The 21,858-nt window shown below is 37.7% G+C and overlaps 1 protein-coding gene and 2 long non-coding RNA genes across 5 annotated transcripts in view; 2 read left to right on the top strand and 1 right to left on the bottom strand.

The window, feature by feature from the left end:
• LOC117329218 (vascular endothelial growth factor receptor 1-like) overlaps positions 1–15,702 on the top strand; it is a 38,224-nt gene extending 22,522 nt beyond the window's left edge. For all 3 annotated transcript variants that reach the window (XM_033887037.1, XM_033887036.1, XM_033887035.1), the window contains 17 exons: positions 2,197–2,321; positions 2,747–3,040; positions 3,813–3,993; positions 4,451–4,599; positions 4,933–5,125; positions 7,334–7,434; positions 7,660–7,802; positions 8,145–8,274; positions 8,524–8,628; positions 8,961–9,080; positions 11,371–11,654; positions 12,186–12,308; positions 12,760–12,830; positions 13,227–13,267; positions 13,577–13,676; positions 14,129–14,234; positions 14,999–15,702. In XM_033887037.1, the coding sequence (XP_033742928.1) occupies positions 2,197–2,321; positions 2,747–3,040; positions 3,813–3,993; positions 4,451–4,599; positions 4,933–5,125; positions 7,334–7,434; positions 7,660–7,802; positions 8,145–8,274; positions 8,524–8,628; positions 8,961–9,080; positions 11,371–11,654; positions 12,186–12,308; positions 12,760–12,830; positions 13,227–13,267; positions 13,577–13,676; positions 14,129–14,234; positions 14,999–15,643 (2,911 nt within the window). In that variant the 3' untranslated portion in view covers positions 15,644–15,702. The remainder of the gene's footprint in view (positions 1–2,196; positions 2,322–2,746; positions 3,041–3,812; positions 3,994–4,450; positions 4,600–4,932; positions 5,126–7,333; positions 7,435–7,659; positions 7,803–8,144; positions 8,275–8,523; positions 8,629–8,960; positions 9,081–11,370; positions 11,655–12,185; positions 12,309–12,759; positions 12,831–13,226; positions 13,268–13,576; positions 13,677–14,128; positions 14,235–14,998) is intronic.
• Positions 15,703–15,776: 74 nt separating this feature from the next.
• Positions 15,777–18,172, top strand: LOC117329216. The gene is made up of 2 exons (XR_004533133.1): positions 15,777–16,767; positions 17,170–18,172. It is a non-coding gene; the product is annotated as an uncharacterized LOC117329216 (long non-coding RNA).
• On the bottom strand, positions 16,624–17,223 carry LOC117329217. The gene is made up of 3 exons (XR_004533134.1): positions 17,182–17,223; positions 16,804–16,887; positions 16,624–16,695 (listed from the first exon to the last, which is right to left on the bottom strand). It is a non-coding gene; the product is annotated as an uncharacterized LOC117329217 (long non-coding RNA).
• Positions 18,173–21,858: the final 3,686 nt, after the last annotated feature.

Genomic DNA, 21,858 nt, shown 5'->3' with positions numbered 1-21,858 from the left:
CATGGGATGACAGTTTGATGGTATGTACATGTTTGCCCTGGTTGACCCCCAGGGGCTGGTGGGCGGGGCCAAAAAGGGTCAAATTGACTGAAATTTCAAAAATCTTCTTCTCTACTCTCAGATATGTAAGAATCAAATACTCTTCATAGATGGAAGGGTCTTTAGGTGCTTTACCAAAATTGTGAATTTCATGACCCTGGGGTCACGCTTTGCCCCTGGGTAGGGGGTAAACTTTACTATAGTTTATATAGGGAAATCACATTTTTGACTATTATTTGTTGGATTTGTATTGGAATTCATTCTAACTTGGTTCAAATTATCAGCATGGGAGGACACTTTGATATGGTATATACATGTTGGCCCTGGTGGACCCCCAGGGGCTGGTGGGTGGGGCCAAAAGGGTCAAATTGACTGAAATTTCAAAAATCTTCTTCTCTACTCTCAGATATGTTAGAATCAAATACTTTTCATAGATGAAAGGGTCTTATGGTGCTTTACCAACATTGTGAATTTCATGACCCTGGGGTTTCACGTTTGCCCCTGGGGAGGGGGTAATCTTTACTATAGTTTATATAGGGAAATCACATTTTTGACTATTATTTGTTGGATTTGTATTGGAATTCATTCTAACTTGGTTCAAATTATCAGCATGGGATTACAGTTTGATGTTATGTACATGTTGGCCCTGGTTGACCCCCAGGGGCTGGTGGGCGGGGCCAAAAAGGGTCAAATTGACTGAAATTTCAAAAATCTTCTTCTCTACTCTCAGATATGTTAGAATCAAATACTCTTCATAGATTGAAGGGTCTTTAGGTGCTTTACCAAAATTGTGAATTTCATGACCCTGGGGTTTCACGTTTGCCCCTGGGTAGGGGGTAAACTTTACTATAGTTTATATAGGGAAATCACATTTTTGACTATTACTTGTTGGATTTGTATTGGAATTCATTCTAACTTGTATCAAATTATCAGCATGGGAGGACACTTTGATGGTATGTACATGTTGGCCCTGGTGGACCCCCAGGGGCTGGTGGGTGGGGCCAAAAGGGTCAAATTGACTGAAATTTCAAAAATCTTCTTCTCTACTCTCAGATATGTTAGAATCAAATACTTTTCATAGATGAAAGGGTCTTATGGTGCTTTACCAACATTGTGAATTTCATGACCCTGGGGTCTCACGTTTGCCCCTGGGGAGGGGGTAAACTTTACTATAGTTTATATAGGGAAATCACATTTTTGACTATTATTTGTTGGATTTGTATTGGAATTCATTCTAACTTGGTTCAAATTATAAGCATGGGATTACAGTTTGATGTTATGTACATGTTGGCCCTGGTTGACCCCCAGGGGCTGGTGGGCGGGGCCAAAAAGGGTCAAATTGACTGAAATTTCAAAAATCTTCTTCCCTACTCTCAGATATGGTAGAATCAAATACTCTTCATAGATGGAAGGGTCTTAAGGTGCTTTACCAAAATTGTGAATTTCATGACCCTGGGGTCTCACGTTTGCCCCTGGGGAGGGGGTAAACTTTACTATAGTTTATATAGGGAAATCACATTTTTGACTATTATTTGTTGGATTTGTATTGGAATTCATTCTAACTTGGTTCAAATTATCAGCATGGGATTACAGTTTGATGTTATGTACATGTTGGCCCTGGTTGACCCCCAGGGGCTGGTGGGCGGGGCCAAAAAGGGTCAAATTGACTGAAATTTCAAAAATCTTCTACTCTACTCTCAGATATGTTAGAATCAAATACTCTTCATAGATGGAAGGGTCTTTAGGTGCTTTACCAAAATTGTGAATTTCATGACCCTGGGGTTTCACGTTTGCCCCTGGGTAGGGGGTAAACTTTACTATAGTTTATATAGGGAAATCACATTTTTGACTATTATTTGTTGATCATAACCCCAAAAGTATTAAGTAAACTGCATTTTCTCAAACTCTTGCCATGCCTATCATTTTCTGGCATCCTCTCGTAGGATATATATTTTACCAGAATAATAGCCTTTACATATTGTCAAACTGATACAGAAATTCATGATTGTGTCTTTAACTATTGACTCTCCTGCATTTTTAAGAAAAACTCCTTTTCAAATCAATACCTTCCCTGGGAAGGGGGCAGATGTATGGATCAATTGCGAAAGCTTCGAGCTGTGATAACCTTTAAAGAATAGCATTTGTTCTTGATTCCAGAACGGTGGAAGATGCAACCCAGTACATCATCACAGATGTGACAAAGAGTGATGCTGGAGTGTACAAAGTGGTCGTAGAAAATAGTTACCTGTCGGAATCGGCACAGGTGGAACTGGTAGTGGCGTGTAAGTACAGTGACGTAGACCTGGTCATAAAGGAGGATAGCAAAACTGAATCAAATCAAAAGCCATCATTGTAATGTTATTTATAGATAGTCTATGGTATTGTTATTTTAAATAAGCCTATGGTATTGTTATGTATAAATAAGTCAGTGTTGTTATTTATAGATAAGCCAGTGATATCATTATCTATAAATAAACTGGTGGTGTTGTTATTTATGAATAAGTAAGTGATATGTTATTTATAAATAAGCCAGTGATATTGCTTTCTATAAATAAACTGGTGGTGTTGTTATTTATGAATAAGTAGGTGATGTTATTTATAAATAAGCCAATGGCATTGTTATTTATAGATAAGCCAGTGATATTGTTATTCATAATAAGTTGGTGTTGTTATTTATGAATAAGCCAATGGTATTGTTTTTTTACAGATAAGCCTGTGGTGTCGATCACGGTCAAGCCTCCATCCAGTCAGTACTTGGTACTAGGTGATACCTACAGTGTCTCTTGTAACCCAGTGTCCATCCCTCCAGTCAGTGTCATAATGTGGGAATGGAGATCTCACCAAGACAAATGGAAAACTCTAGCATACCACAATGATTCTGACATCATCACTGACCGCCTGAGCTCACTACAACTTGTTGCAACAGAGGCTGGCGTCATTCGATGTCAAGCTTCTAACAGATTGGGGACCAGTTCGGTGGAAATCGAATTCAAAATCTCAGGTTGGTTTGGATGTTTTTCTCTATACAGTGAGAGTCGTCTTGAAGAATTATGGGTATTTGATCAGAACTTTAATTTGATCAACAATCATGATTTTTCCAATTGTTCTTGGATGTTTTATTTCATTTGAGAGCTCTGTAGTCTGTTTGACCCCTTTTGACCTATAGTTCATATTTGGTTTTTTCTTACCTCTACAAGCTATTTGACTAGAGTTTCCCCTTCTATATCCTCTGTTATCTGTTGGAACACTTCGGTTGTCAACATTCACAGATTTATCTTTTATACACAATTGTCTCCTATTTGTTAACAAATGCATGTGAAAGTAATACATCTGGAATAATGTGGTTAATATGATTGGAGAAAAAATAATCATTCTCTACCTTTAGGGTGTGACTTAGAAATCTCAAATCTTTAGGGTGATATTCTTGATTGTCTAATACAAGCCTCTCAACAACAAAGAATGTCACCCCTCTGGCTGGAGATTTTTCTGTCGCACTATAAAGGTAGTGAGTATTTTCTCTTACCCTGGATAGGGATATCCACAGTTCTACCGATGGGAAGTATATTTAAGCTGCCAAGTATTCAGCAAGCCTCCTGTTTGGAAACATAAGAATCTCCCCCTGGGTTGAGATTCCCCTGTCTCACCCCCAAGGGGTGAAAGATTCTATTAATTCTCCATGCACAACAACCTAGATCTGTTGTAGCTCTTATGTCTTGTTTTTTGTGACCTTTTCATGTATGATCTTTTTTATCTCATGCTCGGTTGTCCTACAGAGGTAGCAGATGGGCTGGGCATTGTGATGCCCCCAGTAATTATAGAGGAGGACCCAGTACAGATCTCATGCTATGCCAGCGTCAGGGAGTACCAGTCAGTGAGTCTGTACTACAGGAGGTTTGGTAACTCCACTCAAACCAAACTGTCCACAACCAACACCACTTATGTGTCCTACAACAGGTAAGATGCAAAAACTTGTGTATCTCTTGACGATGTCATCAGTTATCGTGTATCTCTTAAATGCATCACCGGTTCTAAGACTTGTGTATCTTTTAATGGTGTCATCAGTTATTGTGTATCTCTTAAATGTATCACCGATTCTAAGACTTGTGTATCTCTTCCTATATGTGTCATCAATTATCGTCTACCTCTTAAATATGCCATTAATAGTTGTGTACAATATAAGTGAATCACCAATTTTTGTGTACCTTTTAAATGTGTCATCAGTATACGTATGCCCTTAAATATGCCATCAATTTATGGGTACCTTTTAATTAAATGCAGAATCGATTATTGTGTACTAAATAGAAGTGTCAAGAAATTGTGTGTACAATATGCATCTCATGTGTGTCATAGATTTTTGTGTAAATGTGTCATCTGGAACCATTGATGATATAGACATTTAATTCTGTTCCAGAACTGACTACTCGTCAGTCGTCCATGTTGACTTTGATCAAATTGCGAAGTCCGATGAAGGTATCTATGTTTGTATTGCCATTCTGTTGTCCACTGCCAACAACATTTCCACGGACAATGCTACAGTGGAGAAGAGATTGGAAGTTAGAGGTAGGATATTTACATAATATAGTTATATTTTGTTGTCAGAAATCCTTTAATTTGAAAAATAAGAAATATTTGTCTTGTTAAAGAAAATGCTTGAAAGATTTTCTGTGCTCGAATAAGACTATCCTATGGGGAAACTTGAATTAAGAATTTTTCTAAAGTTAAATAATGTTTACAACTGGGAAGAGCAATGCTGGTGACTAATTTGGTATTGTAGCTTTACAAAATACAACACAATTGTTATGATTCAATAATTGCCCTCAAATGAAATCGAAGGATGACCAAATGAGAGTTGTTAGAGTTCTCAAATCAATTATTGGTGATTATTATTTTTAGATATTGAACCACCAACCTTTCAGCAAGAAAGTAATCAAGGCAAAATACCCACTGGTATTGGAATCAAATTTAAGCTGCCTGAATGTGATGTTAGCGGAGTGCCAACACCTTCTGTCAGGTGGTTTAAAGATGGTGTACCAATAGATATCAACAACAATACTTTAGGATTCCTCATCAGCGTTGACAATAAAAGGTAGGAAACATGAACCTTTAAAAGTTGTGTGAATATGGAGGGTTTGTTCTCATGTTACCATGACAACATATGTTTAAATATCATGGTAATAACTAATTAATGACCATGCAAATTCCAGTTATCATTTTCAACTGATATTTTTAGTATTGCTCGCTTAAAAAAAAATAATTCTGAAAACTATACAAAATGTAAAAAGTTTAAACTTTATTTTTTGAAAACTAGAAAATGGTTTCCTTTGCAATGTTGAACCTTCATAATGGGACATTTTTCAGTTTTGTCATCTGTCCATCGTCCATCGTCAGTAAACAATCCTTGTTATTGCTATTTCTGGAGTATTGGAAGGATTTTTCTCAAGCAAAGGTCATGGTCAAATTTTGTATCTTTACTGATGAACATTTTGTTTTAACACTATGAAGCAATGTTGGTCAGAATTAAACAAGGAGTCAACTCTCCAAATGTCCATTTTACTTGGTCAGAGGTCATTGGTTAGAATTTAAGAAGGAGTCAACTGACCAAATGTCCAGGTCAGAGGTCACGTTCACAGGTTTAACAGTCTAGGTCACATTTTATGTTTTTACTGAATAACATTTTGTCATGACATGATGAAACAAAGTGTTTAGAAATAAACAAGGTGTCGTAACTGAGCAAAGGTCAAGGTCATGGTGTCAGAGGTCAAGGTCTCTGGGTCAGAGGCCAAGGTCACATTTGTATGTTTTCACAGCTTATTAACATTTTGTTAAGACATTATGAAGCAATGTTGGTTGGAATTAAACAAGATGTTAGCTTTTCAAAGATCAAGGTCACTTGGCCAAAGGTAAAGTACATTTTGTTCTAAAGGTCAAGGACAAAGTGGATCTCTGACCATGACCCTGGATCTAACAAAAGAGTTTTATATTAGTATTTTCATTTATGTTAGCCGAGCAAATCTGTAGGTGGAGTCTTTACTGACCTGTCAGTGTTCTAGTTTGAATTTGGGTCTGAACCACATAACAAAATGGAGGACAGTTGAAGTTAAATATTATGGTTTCTGTTTAGATATTGCTTTCATATGTAGGTTCCCCTTGTCTCAAGCTTAATATGTAGGCTTCCTCTTTGATTTTGAGTCTGATTCAGAAAGTGCCCTGCAGGTAGGGCGTAAGAATTGTACCTGCTGCCCCCATTGCATGATCGTAAGAGGCGACTAAATTTGGGATCTTATCTTTTCTCTTCTTTCTTAACAACTTTCTTCTTCCTAATGTCTCCCTTGACAACGCCTCACTTTTGGCCTTTAGTTGAGCGTTCGCCGCTGTGAGGAAGGTTTTGGGTTCTGTCCCCTAGCCGAGACATACCAGAGTCTTTAAAAATGGTAGTTGCTGCTCCTGCTTAGCGCTCAGCATATTAGGAGTTGGACGACTGGTTTGCCCGTTGTCAGTATAATGTGACCGGGTGGGGTGTGCTGCTGGGTGTCTTCGGCAGTATGCTTTAGTGAGGTAGCACTATAAATCGGCAAAAGTTCCGGCCTATCACAAGGAGACATAACACGAACATACCGCAGACTCCCAAAGCACACATACGCACTCACCACACGCATGCATGTCGCACACATGGGAGGCCGTCCTTAAATGACCTTAGATGTTAATAGGACGTTAAACAAAATAAACCAAACCAAACCAAATGATTCAGAAAGTGAAATGGCTGACAGTTTATAAGTTAAGCTTCTTCTTTTAGATGTCTCTTAGATTTCATATGTATGTTCTCCTTGCTATCAGAACATTTAAGTAGACAAGAGCATAGAACAATAACAGATCATTCAATGGTGGGCACCAAGTTCCCTCTTGGATCTCTTGTATTTAGGTCCTATTTCAATTTTGAGGTCTGAGGTCTGGTATTAACAAGATATGAAATGCATGTATATGTAATCATAACCATTTATACCTTACTGTATTTATCCTAAACTAAGTCCCCTCCCCTAGTATAAAACTTTAGTACCATAAATGATATTCAGGCTAAAAATCCCACCTCTATCAGTGTAAATGTTAAGCATTAAAAGTAAGAAGAGGGCTTATTTGTGAAGCACTTTTAAGTTACTATTTTGAAATGATGATCCTGCAAAAATGAAGAAGAGGACTTAGTAAGCAGGGGCTTATTCCCCGATAAATACGGTAGAGAGATATTTAATGAGTAATTGTTAAATCAACAAACACTGAATTTTCATAATTTGTTTTACAGTTTGACTATCAGTAAAACATCAAAGATCCACGAGGGGGAATACCTGTGTGAGGCTGAGAACCGCGGAGGTATAATCTACGGTAACTGGACGCTCTACTTAGGTATGTCACCATTGATCTGATCTCAAATCATCCACAAAACCTTTCAGGGTACTCCAGTATCCTCCCACAGTAAGACTCATCACGCCCTTGAATCGGGGCTGACAAAAATTATTTATATAAGTTGCTTCACAATTGTTGTAAGATAAATAAAGAACATTTCCAGTATCTGTTACCCCAAAACTTGCTGTATAGTATAATTAAATGACTTATACATTTCACTGACAGGAGAAATATTCCAGGCTGCAAAAATATCACAACAAGGTCAGAATCCTAATATTATCATAGCAGCAGTGGTTGTATCAACAGTGATCCTCACCGTGGGGTTGGTCATAGTCATATGCCTATACCGACGGCGGTCAGCCATCTTAGTAAGTCTGTTTTATTAATGATTAAGATGTCATGGAAAGACTTGAACAGAATCAATGTAGAATCTTTTTCTTATGTATATACATCTCATAGTAAATACCAACTGAGCTTTGTTGTCAAATTTCTGTATTTGCAGTGTAAAAAGTTAAATCGAATCAAAACATTTTCTGAATATATGTACACTACCTTGGCAACAGGGTTTCTATAGATTTCAAACCCTGGTAACCTTCAGTCAGGATGGTCCAGTATTGGCATTTTCCACACTTTAGTGTTGTTTTGATTTTTCTGGACCATAATTCATCACTAGATGACTATTTTACATTGTTGGATTTACTGTTATTCAGCACAAGGAACTGGAACAGTCGCTCATTCACCCAGTAAAGGATTACAACCCAGACCTGCCCATAGACGAACAAACCACATGCATCCCCTACGATCCTAAGTGGGAGTTTCCCAAAAAGAGACTGCGGCAAGGTATTTATATGGAATTGATGAAATCATTTTACAATAATCTTTACATCTATTCTCAAATCATAATTATTGGCCGACATATAATATCCTAATGTACAAGGTATGTGTTCAAGGTACCTGTAGGTGTCTGTCCTCAAACCCTCCCCTCCCCCCTGTGTTCATTTGTCATTTTCTTTACAAGTTCTCTAGCATGGTTGTTTAAAATTTTAAATATCTTTTAAATTGTATTGAGTATTTTTCTGTTTTGATAAGGAATGATACTGGGACAGGGTGCATTTGGTCGAGTGATCAAGGCTGAAGCCATTGGCATTGTGGAACATGAGGATGTCACTATCGTCGCTGTCAAAATGGTGAAAGGTTGGTATATACTGTTAGAATAAAATTATGTCCTGAAACAGAATGTTAGTCTGACATTTATATAGTAATTAGTATTGCTAAACAGACTTGTTTATATATATATAATTTTTATTTCAGATTTCACAATTAATTTACAAATACAATGTAGTACATAAATGTCCCTTCTGAATATCCTGGGCCTTAAATAACTTTTCACCAGGTAGTTAACAGAAGATAATATTATGATTATCTGTCATAATAACATATTTCTGCTGACCAATCTTAAATCCAACTACATAACTTGACATACATGATACTAATATTTTTTATTTACCAATGTTTGTTATCTGTAGACTGTACTGACCGTGACCAAATGGAGGCTCTACTCTCCGAACTCAAGATTCTCATCCATGTGGGTCAGCATCTGAATATAGTGAACTTACTGGGAGCTGTGACAAAGGATATCCGATATGGTGAGTGTAGGGAGTGAGTAACTTACTGGGAGCTGTGACAAAGGACATCAGATATTGTGAGTGGGGGAGTGAGTAACTTCCTGGGAGCTGTGACAAAGGACATCAGATATGGTGAGTGGGGGAGTGAGTAACTGACTGGGAGCTGTGACAAAGGATATCAGAAATGTTGAGTGGGTGAGTGAATAACTTACTGGGAGCTGTGACAAAGGATATTCGATATGGTGAGAGGGGGAGTGAGTAACTTACTTGGAGCTGTTACAAAGGATATCAGATATGGTGAGTGGGGGAGTTAGTAACTTACTGGGAGCTGTTACAAAGGACATCAGATATGGTGAGTGGGGGAGTTAGTAACTTACTGGGAGCTGTGACAAAGGATATCAGATATGGTGAGTGGGGGAGTTAGTAACTTACTGGGAGCTGTTACAAAGGACATCAGATATGGTGAGTGGGGGAGTTAGTAACTTACTGGGAGCTGTGACAAAGGATATCAGATATGGTGAGAGGGGGAGTGAGTAACTTACTGGGAGCTGTGACAAAGGATATCAGATATGGTGAGTGGGGGATTGAGTAACTTACTGGGAGCTGTGACAAAGGATATCAGATATGGTGAGTGGGGGAGTAAGTAACTTACTGGGAGCTGTGACAAAGGACATCAGATATTGTGAGTAGCTTACTGGGAGCTGTGACAAAGGACATCAGATATGGTGAGAGGGGAGTGAGTAACTTACTGGGAGCTGTGACAAAGGACATCAGATATTGTGAGTGGGGGAGTGAGTAACTTACCGGGAGCTGTGACAAAGGATATCAGATATGGTGAGAGGGGAGTGAGTAACTTACTGGGAGCTGTTACAAAGGATATCAGATATGGTGAGTGGGGGAGTTAGTAACTTACTGGGAGCTGTGACAAAGGATATCAGATATGGTGAGAGGGGGAGTGAGAAACTTACTGGGAGCTGTGACAAAGGATATCAGATATGGTGAGTGTAGGGAGTGGGTAACTTACTGGGAGCTGTTACAAAGGATATCCGATATGGTGAGTGGGGGAGTTAGTAACTTACTGGGAGTTGTGACAAAGGATATCCGATATGGTGAGTGACGAGTGAGAAACTTACTGGGAGCTGTGACAAAGGACATCAGATATGTTGAGTGGGGGAGTGAGTAACTTACTGGGAGCTGTGACAAAGGATATCAGATATGATGAGTGAGGGAAGTGAGTAACTTACTGGGAGCTGTGACAAAGGACATCAGATATGTTGAGTGGGGGAGTTAGTAACTTACTGGGAGCTGTGACAAAGGATATCAGATATGATGAGTGAGGGAAGTGAGTAACTTACTGGGAGCTGTGACAAAGGACATCAGATATGTTGAGTGGGGGAGTGAGTAACTTAATGGGAGCTGTCACAAAGGACATCAGATATGGTGAGTGGGGGAGTGATTAACTTACTGGGAGCTGTGACAAAGGACATCAGATATGTTGAGTGGGGGAGTGAGTAACTTACTGGGAGCTGTGACAAAGGATATCAGATATGATGAGTGAGGGAAGTGAGTAACTTACTGGGAGCTGTGACAAAGGACATCAGATATGTTGAGTGGGGGAGTTAGTAACTTACTGGGAGCTGTGACAAAGGATATCAGATATGATGAGTGAGGGAAGTGAGTAACTTACTGGGAGCTGTGACAAAGGACATCAGATATGTTGAGTGGGGGAGTGAGTAACTTAATGGGAGCTGTCACAAAGGACATCAGATATGGTGAGTGGGGGAGTGATTAACTTACTGGGAGCTGTTACAAAGGATATCAGATATGGTGAGAGGGGGAGTGAGTAACTTAATGGGAGCTGTGACAAAGGATATCAGATATGGTGAGTGGGGGAGTGAGTAACTTACTGGGAGCTGTGACAAAGGACATCAGATATGGTGAGTGGGGGAGTGAGTAACTTACTGGGAGCTGTGACAAAGGACATCAGATATGGTGAGTGTAGGGAGTGAGTAACTTACTGGGAGCTGTGACAAAGGACATCAGATATGGTGAGTGACGAGTGTGAAACTTACTGGGAGCTATGACAGAGCTATGTAAGAACTCTGTGTGAAATATGCAGCACAGGAAATAAAGTGTCTCAGATATATGTAATGTAGGGAACATCAGATGTCACATAGTGTCAGTATGTGTACAATATACATTGTCTTTGTCGGGGAGCATTATGTGTGTCAGTATGTGTACAATATACATTGTCTTTGTCGGGGAGCATTATATGTGTCAGTATGTTGATAAATTAATTTTGTCTTTGTAGGGGAACTTTATGTCATAGTGGAATATGCCCACTTTGGAAATCTCCGCAACTACTTACTAAAGAATAAAAACACCTTTAAAGACGTCATGGACGATTACATAGATCCTGTAGAGGAGAAAAAGAGGGAAGCTGCAAAAGAAGCCGCGGCATCCAAACCCTACTATGTCAATAAGGCTCTGAAGGATAACTCGGCAGATCTGATTGGTCCCTCCCTAACCACAAAAAATCTCATCTGCTGGGCATTTCAAACAGCTAGAGGCATGGAATATCTGTCCTCCAAGAAGGTTAGTTGATCAAGGTGGTCTAGCTACAGTTCAGAGGGATAATTATTTTGAATTAATGGTAGTGCACATTTTTCACATGATTTCTGTATCATGGTATGAGTTGCAACTTAAACTCAGTTTGCAACAGTATAATCACAATATAACACTGCATATTGAAAACATAACTGTTAAAATGAAAAAAATAACCAAAAAAAGGTTAGGGTTATCTCGTAAGTGCAGTGTATTGGTAATTTTTTAAGTTTAGGGGAGGGATTATTTGTGAATCTTTTTTAGCTTACTGTTTTAAAATTGATGATTCTGCAAAAATGAAGAAGGAGGCTTATTTGTGAACAGGGGCTTATTTGTGGATTACTACGGTATGCAGAGAAAAATAATTTGTGTAAGAAGCCATCAGGGTGACACTAGCATGTGCATAACCTGGTATTTTCATTTCCGTTTCCTTTTCCTTAGAGTTTTTTAGTTTGTTTAAAAAGATAATTGATGTAAATGCCACTTTTTAATTGACTTTCATTGAAATACGGTTTTGTACAGTACATTCACAGAGACTTGGCAGCCAGGAATATACTACTGGCCGAGGACAACGTAGTCAAGATTTGTGACTTTGGTCTGGCCAAAGACTGCTACAAAAACCCAGAGTACTTCAAGAAGGGAGATGTAAGTTGTAATTTAAACTTAGACATATTACCAAAAAAAATGTATTTGTGATATAATCGGGATAAACCCAGGAATGACATATGTATCATTGAAATGAATGACTAGATTATATATACGTGTGTGTTTCAGGGCCCTGTATTTTCCAGGGCCTTGTGCCAGTAAAATTAATAACTATAGATTTTATATCTGGATGTTTCAGGGCGCTGTGACAGTAAAATGAATGAATATAGATTTCATATCTGTATTTTCCAGGGCCCTGTGCCAGTAAAATGAATGACTATAAATTTTATATCTGGATGTTTCAGGGGCCTGTGCCATTTTGAAAAATGGATGGCTATAGATTTCATTTCTGTATTATTGACTTTAATGACTTTAGATTTTATATCTGGACGTTTCAGGGCCCTGTGTCAGTAAAATGGATGGTTTTTGATTTTATATGTGTATGTTTCAGGGCCCTGTGCCAGTAAAATGGATGGCTATAGAATCCCTTACTCATCGTCTCTACACAACCAAAAGTGATGTGTAAGTATGAAGAAATTGAGTAGCCTGATTTGTATCTCTTGGGTGAGATTTTTCCATGTTTATTAAATATCAGAACAAATACAAGAGGAATTTTTTGCATAAAAAAATCAGACGGAATATTTTTTCATTATCAAAAGACTATATGGTGTCATGAAGTTTATCTACTGTTAATCTATCTCTCATATATTTTCATTATCATTGCATTTCCTGCTTTCATTTATTTATGAAATCAACAAAGCTGAACTCCTTACATATCAAACAACATACTGACTTATATTCTATACTGACCGATTGATTGAATTTTAAACTTATCTCTGAAAACTACACAAATTCGCATCAAAATATTTTGAATATTGACTGTATAATAGGTTTGTTACATTTTCTACTGTCCAACAGGTGGTCATATGGAATATTTCTCTGGGAGCTATTTTCTCTAGGTAAGACATTTCAGAATATTAACTTTCAATTCAGCCTTTCCATGGTCATTAATTTTCATGTAACTTTCAAATTAAATGTCGTCAATTCTTGTGTATTTTCCAATGAATCACCATTTCTTGTGTACATTTCAAATGGGTCACCATTGAAAAAAATTGATGCAAATTTTAAAAAAAATTGCTTCAATGTATTAAACATGATAAAAAGTTTTTAAGTGTGTAACTCAATTGCAGTGAAGGTTATTTTCATATACCTTACTTCAAATATGATAAGTCATTATAAGTAATGAGAACTATTTTGTACAAATACAGGAGGAAGCCCTTATCCGGGAGTCGAGATTAACGAAAAATTCATCGACCTTGTGAAGGGGGGCTACATCATGGATAAGCCTTACTACGCTTCTGAGGAAATGTAAGCCATACTTTTCCTGTTTACAGTACCGGTAGTGGTTTTACAAAAGTTTGTGTCTTAAGACATGTTTCATTAGTTGTTTTTGAAGTGAGGATATAATAGTGACATTTGGGCTGAGATTGTTTATATTTTATATTTTTACCATTTGTTCTTATGGGAAAAAACTGGCAGGTTTCATTGTAACAGTTTAATAGATGAGGTGATCGTTCAGGACAGGTTTGATTTTTGTAATTTTAATTGACAAATGTCTACTGAAATTATTTATACATGGAAAAAATTTAATATATGCTGACATGAATAAGCATGAAAATGCACTTTATAACAATTCCATGCCTTATGAATTACAAATTCATACCTTCATGAATTACAGTAATTATTTTTTATAGCAAAGGCCAATCTGAAGTAAATTATTAATAGAGTTGAGGAGATTCAGGAATATTTTATGTTTATAGGTACAAGGTGATGAAGGCAACCTGGAGACATGATCCGGACGACCGACCATCGTTCTCAGGACTCGCTTCACTCATGGGCGACTTTCTGGAGGCTAATGTTAAACAGGTGACAGCAAAATTTTGAATATACAGCACTAATTGAATAACTATTTCATGGTTTATAGAGATTAATGAAAGATCATACAGATCTCATTTTTGTCATGTTTTGAATTTTGTACTACATTATCTTGTTCAGAGGCAATATTGATTTGAAAAATAATCTCGTACACTTCACTTCTCGGTGTACTTAGGCTTCACCGGTCATTTGACTGATGAAGGTGTCACTGAGTGTAGTCACAGAAATGTCACACGTCAAATCCAATACTGATTGTGATATACTAAAGTCTATCCACATACATAATTACTAACCTGAAGAAATTGTTCCATTACCTATCATGGTTCCATTACCTATCTACATACATAATTATCAACCCAAAGAAATTGTTCCATTACCTATCATGGTTCCATTATCTATCCACATACATAATAACTAACCCGAAGAAATTGTTCACTTACCTTTCTACATACATAATTACTAACCTGAAGTAATTGTTCCATTATTGGAAACTGGGAGGATTATAGGTTTCCTCCAAATCTGTCCACTCAGTTTTCCGCACTTTTCTCAGCTATTCTTCAAGGTATGTTGATGAAAGTTGGTATGAGTAGCTACAAATCAAGTTTGAGTTTCAGGGGTTTTGGGTCAAGGTTAAGGTCACTGTTACTATTTTTAGTGGGGGCCGGTAGGGGACATGTATTGCTTTAGCAATACCTTGCATGCTTTTTGTTCAAATATTTGTTATATCCCTTACCTCAACCTCTGTCTCGTTTCAGTATTATCTAGACCTAAATGAGCCATACATCAAAATGGCAGACCTGCAGAAATCAGGAAATTCTGAGGGAGCATGTGGAAGCTCTGCGGATCAGGAAGGATACTATAAGATGAATGGGGAAACCAAGAATAAACTTCACTCTGACTACACCAAGATGTCCCCAGCGCCCCCTATACCCCTGGACAAGGCTTCAATTGAGGACGAGAGATATGTTAATGCCAACAAATGGCGGACAGATAAAACAAAGGAAAACGCTAAGGAAATGGAGCTGATGCCGTTGATATTATCGGACGATAATCTAGGGAATGATAGTGAGGAGTCAGAGGAAGTGAGACTAAGGAGGAAAATGAATGAAGTAAACCCTGGGGACGAATCTCCTACACAATTAAATACCAGGGCGGAGGTGCATAGGTCCGACGACACCGACAGTGGACATTCTAGTACATATGCCCCGGGAACATCTCCCGATATTGGTGTTGACGGATATCTTGTACCGAAAATGGGACCAGATGGTACACAATTTGTTACATCTAAGAAACCAAAGAAGGAGGAGGATTCTAGTGGTGTGAACTCTGACTACAATTACCAAGATCGTCCTCCTCCAACATACTCTGCGGTGATACAGGATAGTGATGTAGCAGTGTAGCTAAAAACAGGACTGATGTACTCGATGTTGATACACGATGACGACGTAGCAGTGTAGCTCAGTACTGACATTCTCCATGGTTTTACAGGATGAGGACGTAGCAGTGTAGCTAGAACCAGGACTGATGGTAGCAGTGTAGCTCAGTACTGACATTCTCCATGGTTTTACAGGATGAGGACGTAGCAGTGTAGCTAGAACCAGGACTGATGTACTCGATGGTTATACACGATGGGGACGTAGCAGTATAGGTAAAATCATGACCATCATAATAAGACATACTCAGCTGTGGAAGCTGTGACTCAAGCTGGAGATATGAAAATGTAGACTCTATGTGGCTATAACTAGGACCGTCCTCCAAGGCACTGAATCCTGATACAGACTCGAGATGTTGTGGCATAGGTAAAACTTGGACCGTCCTCTAGGCACTCAGCCATAACACAAGCTTGAGATGTTGCAGTGTAGGTAAAAATAGGGCTGTCTCATTATATCAAAGATGTATGTTATCAATTTTACTAATAGAATTGTGTTTATATTTTAAGTGTATTATGTATACACATTTATGTCTATTTTTGATACATAAATCATGAAGAATTAAAGCATTAGTCACAAAGAAGATATGGAAACTGAGGAAGCTTTTGACATATAAAACACCTCAATGTTATGCGAAGTCTCTTGCCATGCAATAGTGTCATTATGCCTTTAAAGAGATTATGGAGAAACCAGGGATTTCACATTTTAATCTTATTTCAGATATGTTTTGTATTCTAAAAATGCTTTAATTTTTGTTTACATTTATTAACACAATTATTTCGTTGTATGAATTTTTGCCATACTTGAATTGTTGGTTTTGTACACATTTAGATATCCTGGAAGTATTGTAAGATTTTGGTGTATATTGTTATAGTTGTAGTGGATTTACTTGTAACCTCATGATCACCATGGTTGACTTGTTTTCAGCAAACTATTTTACACTTTATTTCGATTGATATTGTGTTCCAAATTTTTTTGAATATAGAATTTAAGGTTATATTACGGTACCTTACACAGTACACCTGTGGTTTGTGTTTGAATTAAGGTTATATGCTACCTTACACAGTACACCTGTGGTTTGTGTTTGAATTAAGGTTATACAATGTATTACGGTACCTTGCACAGTACACCTGTGGTTTGTGTTTGAATTAAGGTTATATGCTACCTTACACAGTACACCTGTGGTTTGTGTTTGAATTAAGGTTATATGCTACCTTACACAGTACACCTGTGGTTTGTGTTTGAATTAAGGTTATATGCTACCTTACACAGTACACCTGTGGTTTGTGTTTGAATTAAGGTTATATGCTACCTTACACAGTACACCTGTGGTTTGTGTTTGAATTAAGGTTATATGCTACCTTACACAGTACACCTGTGGTTTGTGTTTGAATTAAGGTTATATGCTACCTTACACATCACACCTGTGGTTTGTGTTTGAATTAAGGTTATATGCTACCTTACACAGTACACCTGTGGTTTGTGTTTGAATTAAGGTTATATGCTACCTTACACATCACACCTGTGATTTGAGTTATGTCTCTTAAAGTAAAAATCATAGCTGGGCATGCTTGATCATGTTTTGTCATTGTGCCATTATTCTGCATTTCCTGACAGCTTGTTATGCGAGACAATGGTAAAATGGTTGACACAGGACTTTTCATCACATACGGAAGACTTTTTTCTTATCTAAAATTACAAATGCAGTAAAATGTGAAAATTTGTTCAAGTACATGTATTGATATCTTGTACAACCTGATTAATTCAAAACCAGATATGATTTACAGTTAATGTCTTTATCGGTACAATGTTAATTATATGTTGGCTGTCTTGCATACTGCTTGTCTCTTCAAAGTGACAGAATGGTTTCATCAGCTGCCACATTACATAATGCCATACACTCACTTTTTAAACCAGAATCAAGTCTGCCTATTAGGAAATAATTAAACATGATCTGAGTGATGATAAACACAATCTAATATTTTTGTCAGCCTTTCAAACACAGAGAACAATATCAACACTCACTAAGATATTTCACAGATTTCTTGGTGTGTAGATCTTTGAAAAGGCTGTATAGATCACATGGCTGCAGCGTGTTATACAGTACTACCATGTTAAGATCCAGAGTAAAATCATTACTTGATGAATGTGTCCTGGTGTAATTAACCAAATTTAGTATAAAATCTTGATCACTCAGGTGCTTGTATTAAACCTGAAAAGAAGGTTGTTTAATGTCATTGTAGATATAAAATGAATATAGATCTGTTACCACACTGTTAATTTACACAAACATCCTTGTCCCTTTAAGTGTTTGAATTAGAATCTGTAACTAGTCATGTGTTGCTCAATTTTAGTCATTTGTATTTTGTTTGATTATGTATTTTTTTGTTAATACTTTGTAAATCTGTTATCCAATTTAACACAGATATATATACAAAACAATGGTATAAGTATTTACTTATGGTTGGGACCAAACCTTTCTTTCACCATAGAACTTTTATGAAAATAGATATTAATCATATAAAATAAGTTGTAAATTTAGATTTAATGAATTAAAAGTCAACTTTAAAACACAAAAATCTTTTTTTCTCTCTCTCTTTTTTAAACCTGTTATTTTTTTTTTTTTTTTTGTATTTAGTAGAAGCTTTATAATGTTAGCTTGAAGCTGTTTTGATATTTTCTTTTTGTTATGATATGCTTTTTTTCATTTTTATTAATTCATTCCAGATGCAATAGGTTTAATATCTTTTATTAACATCATTATTTTTCTATTAGAACATAACTTGGTTTAACATAGATAGAGAAAGCATTGTTTAAGTTTTATATACGTATTGCTAATTTGAGTTGTACCATTTAACCATTTAGATCACACGATCTAGAATGTCAAAGTTGACCAAATAATGTACTGGTGAGTTGTATATTTTCATTTTCTTGATATGAACATGAAGATTGTTCCTGACAGCCCATGTGTTTTACATGTTCTGTACTGTATCAGATTTTTCATGCCAGAGGAAATCTTTTGAAAAGAAGGGAAGGAATTGTCCAGACACGAGTTAATATTTCAGATCAATTTTTGTTTACCCCTACAGTTTGGTTTGGTTTGTTTTTGTTTAACGTCCTATCAACAGCCAGGGTCATTTAAGGACGTGCCAGGTTTTGGAGGTGGAGGTAAGCCGGAGTACCCGGAGAAAAACCACCGGCCTACGGTCAGTACCTGGCAACTGCCCCACGTAGATTTCGAACTCGCAACCCAGTGGTGGAGGGCTAGTGATAAAGTGTTGGTACACCTTAACCACTCGGCCACCGCTGCCCCTACAGAGGAATCTTGCTAAGATCAAGACACATTAATACATAGAAAAAACTCTACGGAATAGTTTTCAGAAATATGAAAAGTAATTATTAATGTTAAAGTTTTTCCTCAATGTTAACAGCCCTGGTTACTTTGAGGCAGGGGCTCCTTGTATGAGAGGCCTGGTGCATGCTACCCAGAGAAGCTTCAGTGAAGTGTCTTCCCCAAAGATACAATGAATTGGTATCAACACAAGACAGTCTGTGATCTCAGCTTCCTAATAAATAATATAGCTGAGATCACAAACCTCCTGTGCTGTCTAGTTAACAGGTCGTAACTTTATCAAGTTAATATATATTATAATTAGCACACAATTGGATTAGTGGTCATCTATTCCCAATAAAATCTAGATTCAAAACTCCCAGCTTTCGTATGTGTAGATACAGTTGACGTTGCAATGTTATTTTTTACAAAGATTGAGAATTGTGAGTTTTCTAAATTAATGTATCCTGAGTTTGCATGGTTCAACTAATTTTTGTGTTCACAACTAGTCATTGATGAACTTGCCAGCATCACTTTGGTTGTGAAGCTTCACAGAATATGTCTTAATACTAAGTATGTGTATTTCTTACAAAAGTGGAATCTATTTAAGTCATTGACTCCACTAACTACTGTATACCGTATTCAACCTAATAAAAGCACATTATGCTTACAAAAACACAAAAGTGAATAAACCATATACATGTACATGAACATGGAAAAGTATCCATGTGAAATCTGGGTTGAAAAAATAACTAAATAAATTCTTTTTTTTTTATTTACATACCTTTATGTAGCCTAAACAATCGAGTAGACTCTTTGGTTAAAATATGGAGGTAAAGAATTTTTTATGTGTTTCAATTAGAATAATCATTCTCTTTTCCTGAAAAGATGTGGGTGTGCACTTGTAGGGGTGGGTGTGCTTATTAGGTTGAGTACAGTATAAGTACATGTCCTGTTACCTATTATGTTTAGACATACAGTATTAATATGTATTTTTGTGTTTAATCATTTTTCATTAAGACATATTTTCCCTGTAATTTTCATGTTTCAGTATATACATATATTTCATTATAACGAAGTAAAAGAAATGTCATTTTTTAACCAAAGTTTGTGACTAGACAATCATGAATGAACCTTCATCCATAATTAATGTGAAAGTTATGAATGTAGTGAATTTTATTAAGAATATTATGTTAACAAAGCCCTTCTTCCTTAGTATGGTTAATTTTTTGGGATCTGTTTCAAGGGACCATTTACCTTATTTATGACGTTCCTTATAAATAATTATTTGTAATACCTAATTATATATACCGTACCCCAGTAAATCTGTATATGTAACTCAAGGGCTGAAGGTACTCAGTCTGGGACACTGATTAGAGGTCCACCTCAACGGCTGTAGGTCTCAGTCTGGGACATTGATTAAAGGTCCACCTCAACGGCTGAAGGTACTCAGTCTGGGACACTGATTAGAGGTCCACCTCAACGGCTGAAGGTACTCAGTCTGGGACACTGATTAGAGGTCCACCTCAACGGCTGTAGGTACTCAGTCTGGGACGTTGATTAAAGGTCCACCTCAACGGCTGAAGGTACTCAGTCTGGGACATTGATTAGAGGTCCACCTCAACGACTGAAGGTCTCAGTCTGGGACATTGATTAGAGGTCCACCTCAACGGTTGAAGGTCTCAGTCTGGGACACTGATTAGAGGTCCACCTCAACGGCTGAAGGTCTCAGTCTTGGACATTGATTAGAGGTCCACCTCAACGGCTGAAGGTCTCAGTCTGGGACACTGATTAGAGGTCCACCTCAACGGCTGAAGGTACTCAGTCTGGGACACTGATTAGAGGTCCAACTCAACAACTGAAGGTACTCGGTCTGGGACACTGATTAGAGGTCCACCTCAACAACTGAAGGTACTCAGTCTGGGACATTGATTAGAGGTCCACCTCAACGACTGAAGGTCTCAGTCTGGGACACTGATTAGAGGTCCACCTCAACGGCTGAAGGTACTCAGTCTGGGACACTGATTAGAGGTTCACCTCTATGGCTGAAGGTACTCAGTCTGGGACATTGATTAGAGGTCTACCTCAAAGGCTAAAGGTACTCAGTCTGGAACACTGATTAGAGGTCCACCTCAACAACTGAAGGTCTCAGTCTGGGACATTGATTAAAGGTCCAACTCAACAACTGAAGGTCTCAGTCTGGGACACTTATTAGAGGTCCACCTCAACAACTGAAGGTCTCAGTCTGGGACACTTATTAGAGGTCCACCTCAACAACTGAAGGTCTCAGTCTGGGACACTGATTAGAGGTCCAACTCTATGGCTGAAGGTACTCAGTCTGGGACATTGATTAGAGGTCCACCTCAAAGGCTAAAGGTACTCAGTCTGGGACATTGATTAGAGGTACATCTCAACGACTGAATGAACTCAGTCTGGGACACTGATTAGAGGTCCAACTCAACAACTGAAGGTCTCAGTCTGGGACATTGATTAGAGGTCCACCTCTACGGCTAAAGGTACTCGATCTGGGACACTGATTAGAGGTCCACCTCAATGGCTGAAGGTCTCAGTCTGGGACACTGATTAGAGGTCCACCTCAACGGCTGAAGGTCTCAGTCTGGGACACTGATTAGAGGTCCAACTCAACAACTGAAGGTATTCAATCTGGGACATTGATTAGAGGTCCAACTCAACAACTGAAGGTATTCGATCTGGAACACTGATTAAAGGTCCACCTCAACGGCTGTAGGTACTCGGTCGGGGACACTGATTTGAGGTTGGTGTAACTAAAGCAAACAATTGCCAAAATAGAAACTGAAATAATAAATTTCTTTGAGTTACCCAGTGTTTGCTT

This window comes from Pecten maximus, chromosome 6 (assembly GCF_902652985.1).
Source record: "Pecten maximus chromosome 6, xPecMax1.1, whole genome shotgun sequence".
Classification (NCBI taxonomy): Eukaryota; Metazoa; Mollusca; class Bivalvia; order Pectinida; family Pectinidae; genus Pecten; species Pecten maximus.
Note: the sequence above shows the minus strand (reverse complement) of the source record. Positions and strands in the feature narration are given on the sequence as shown.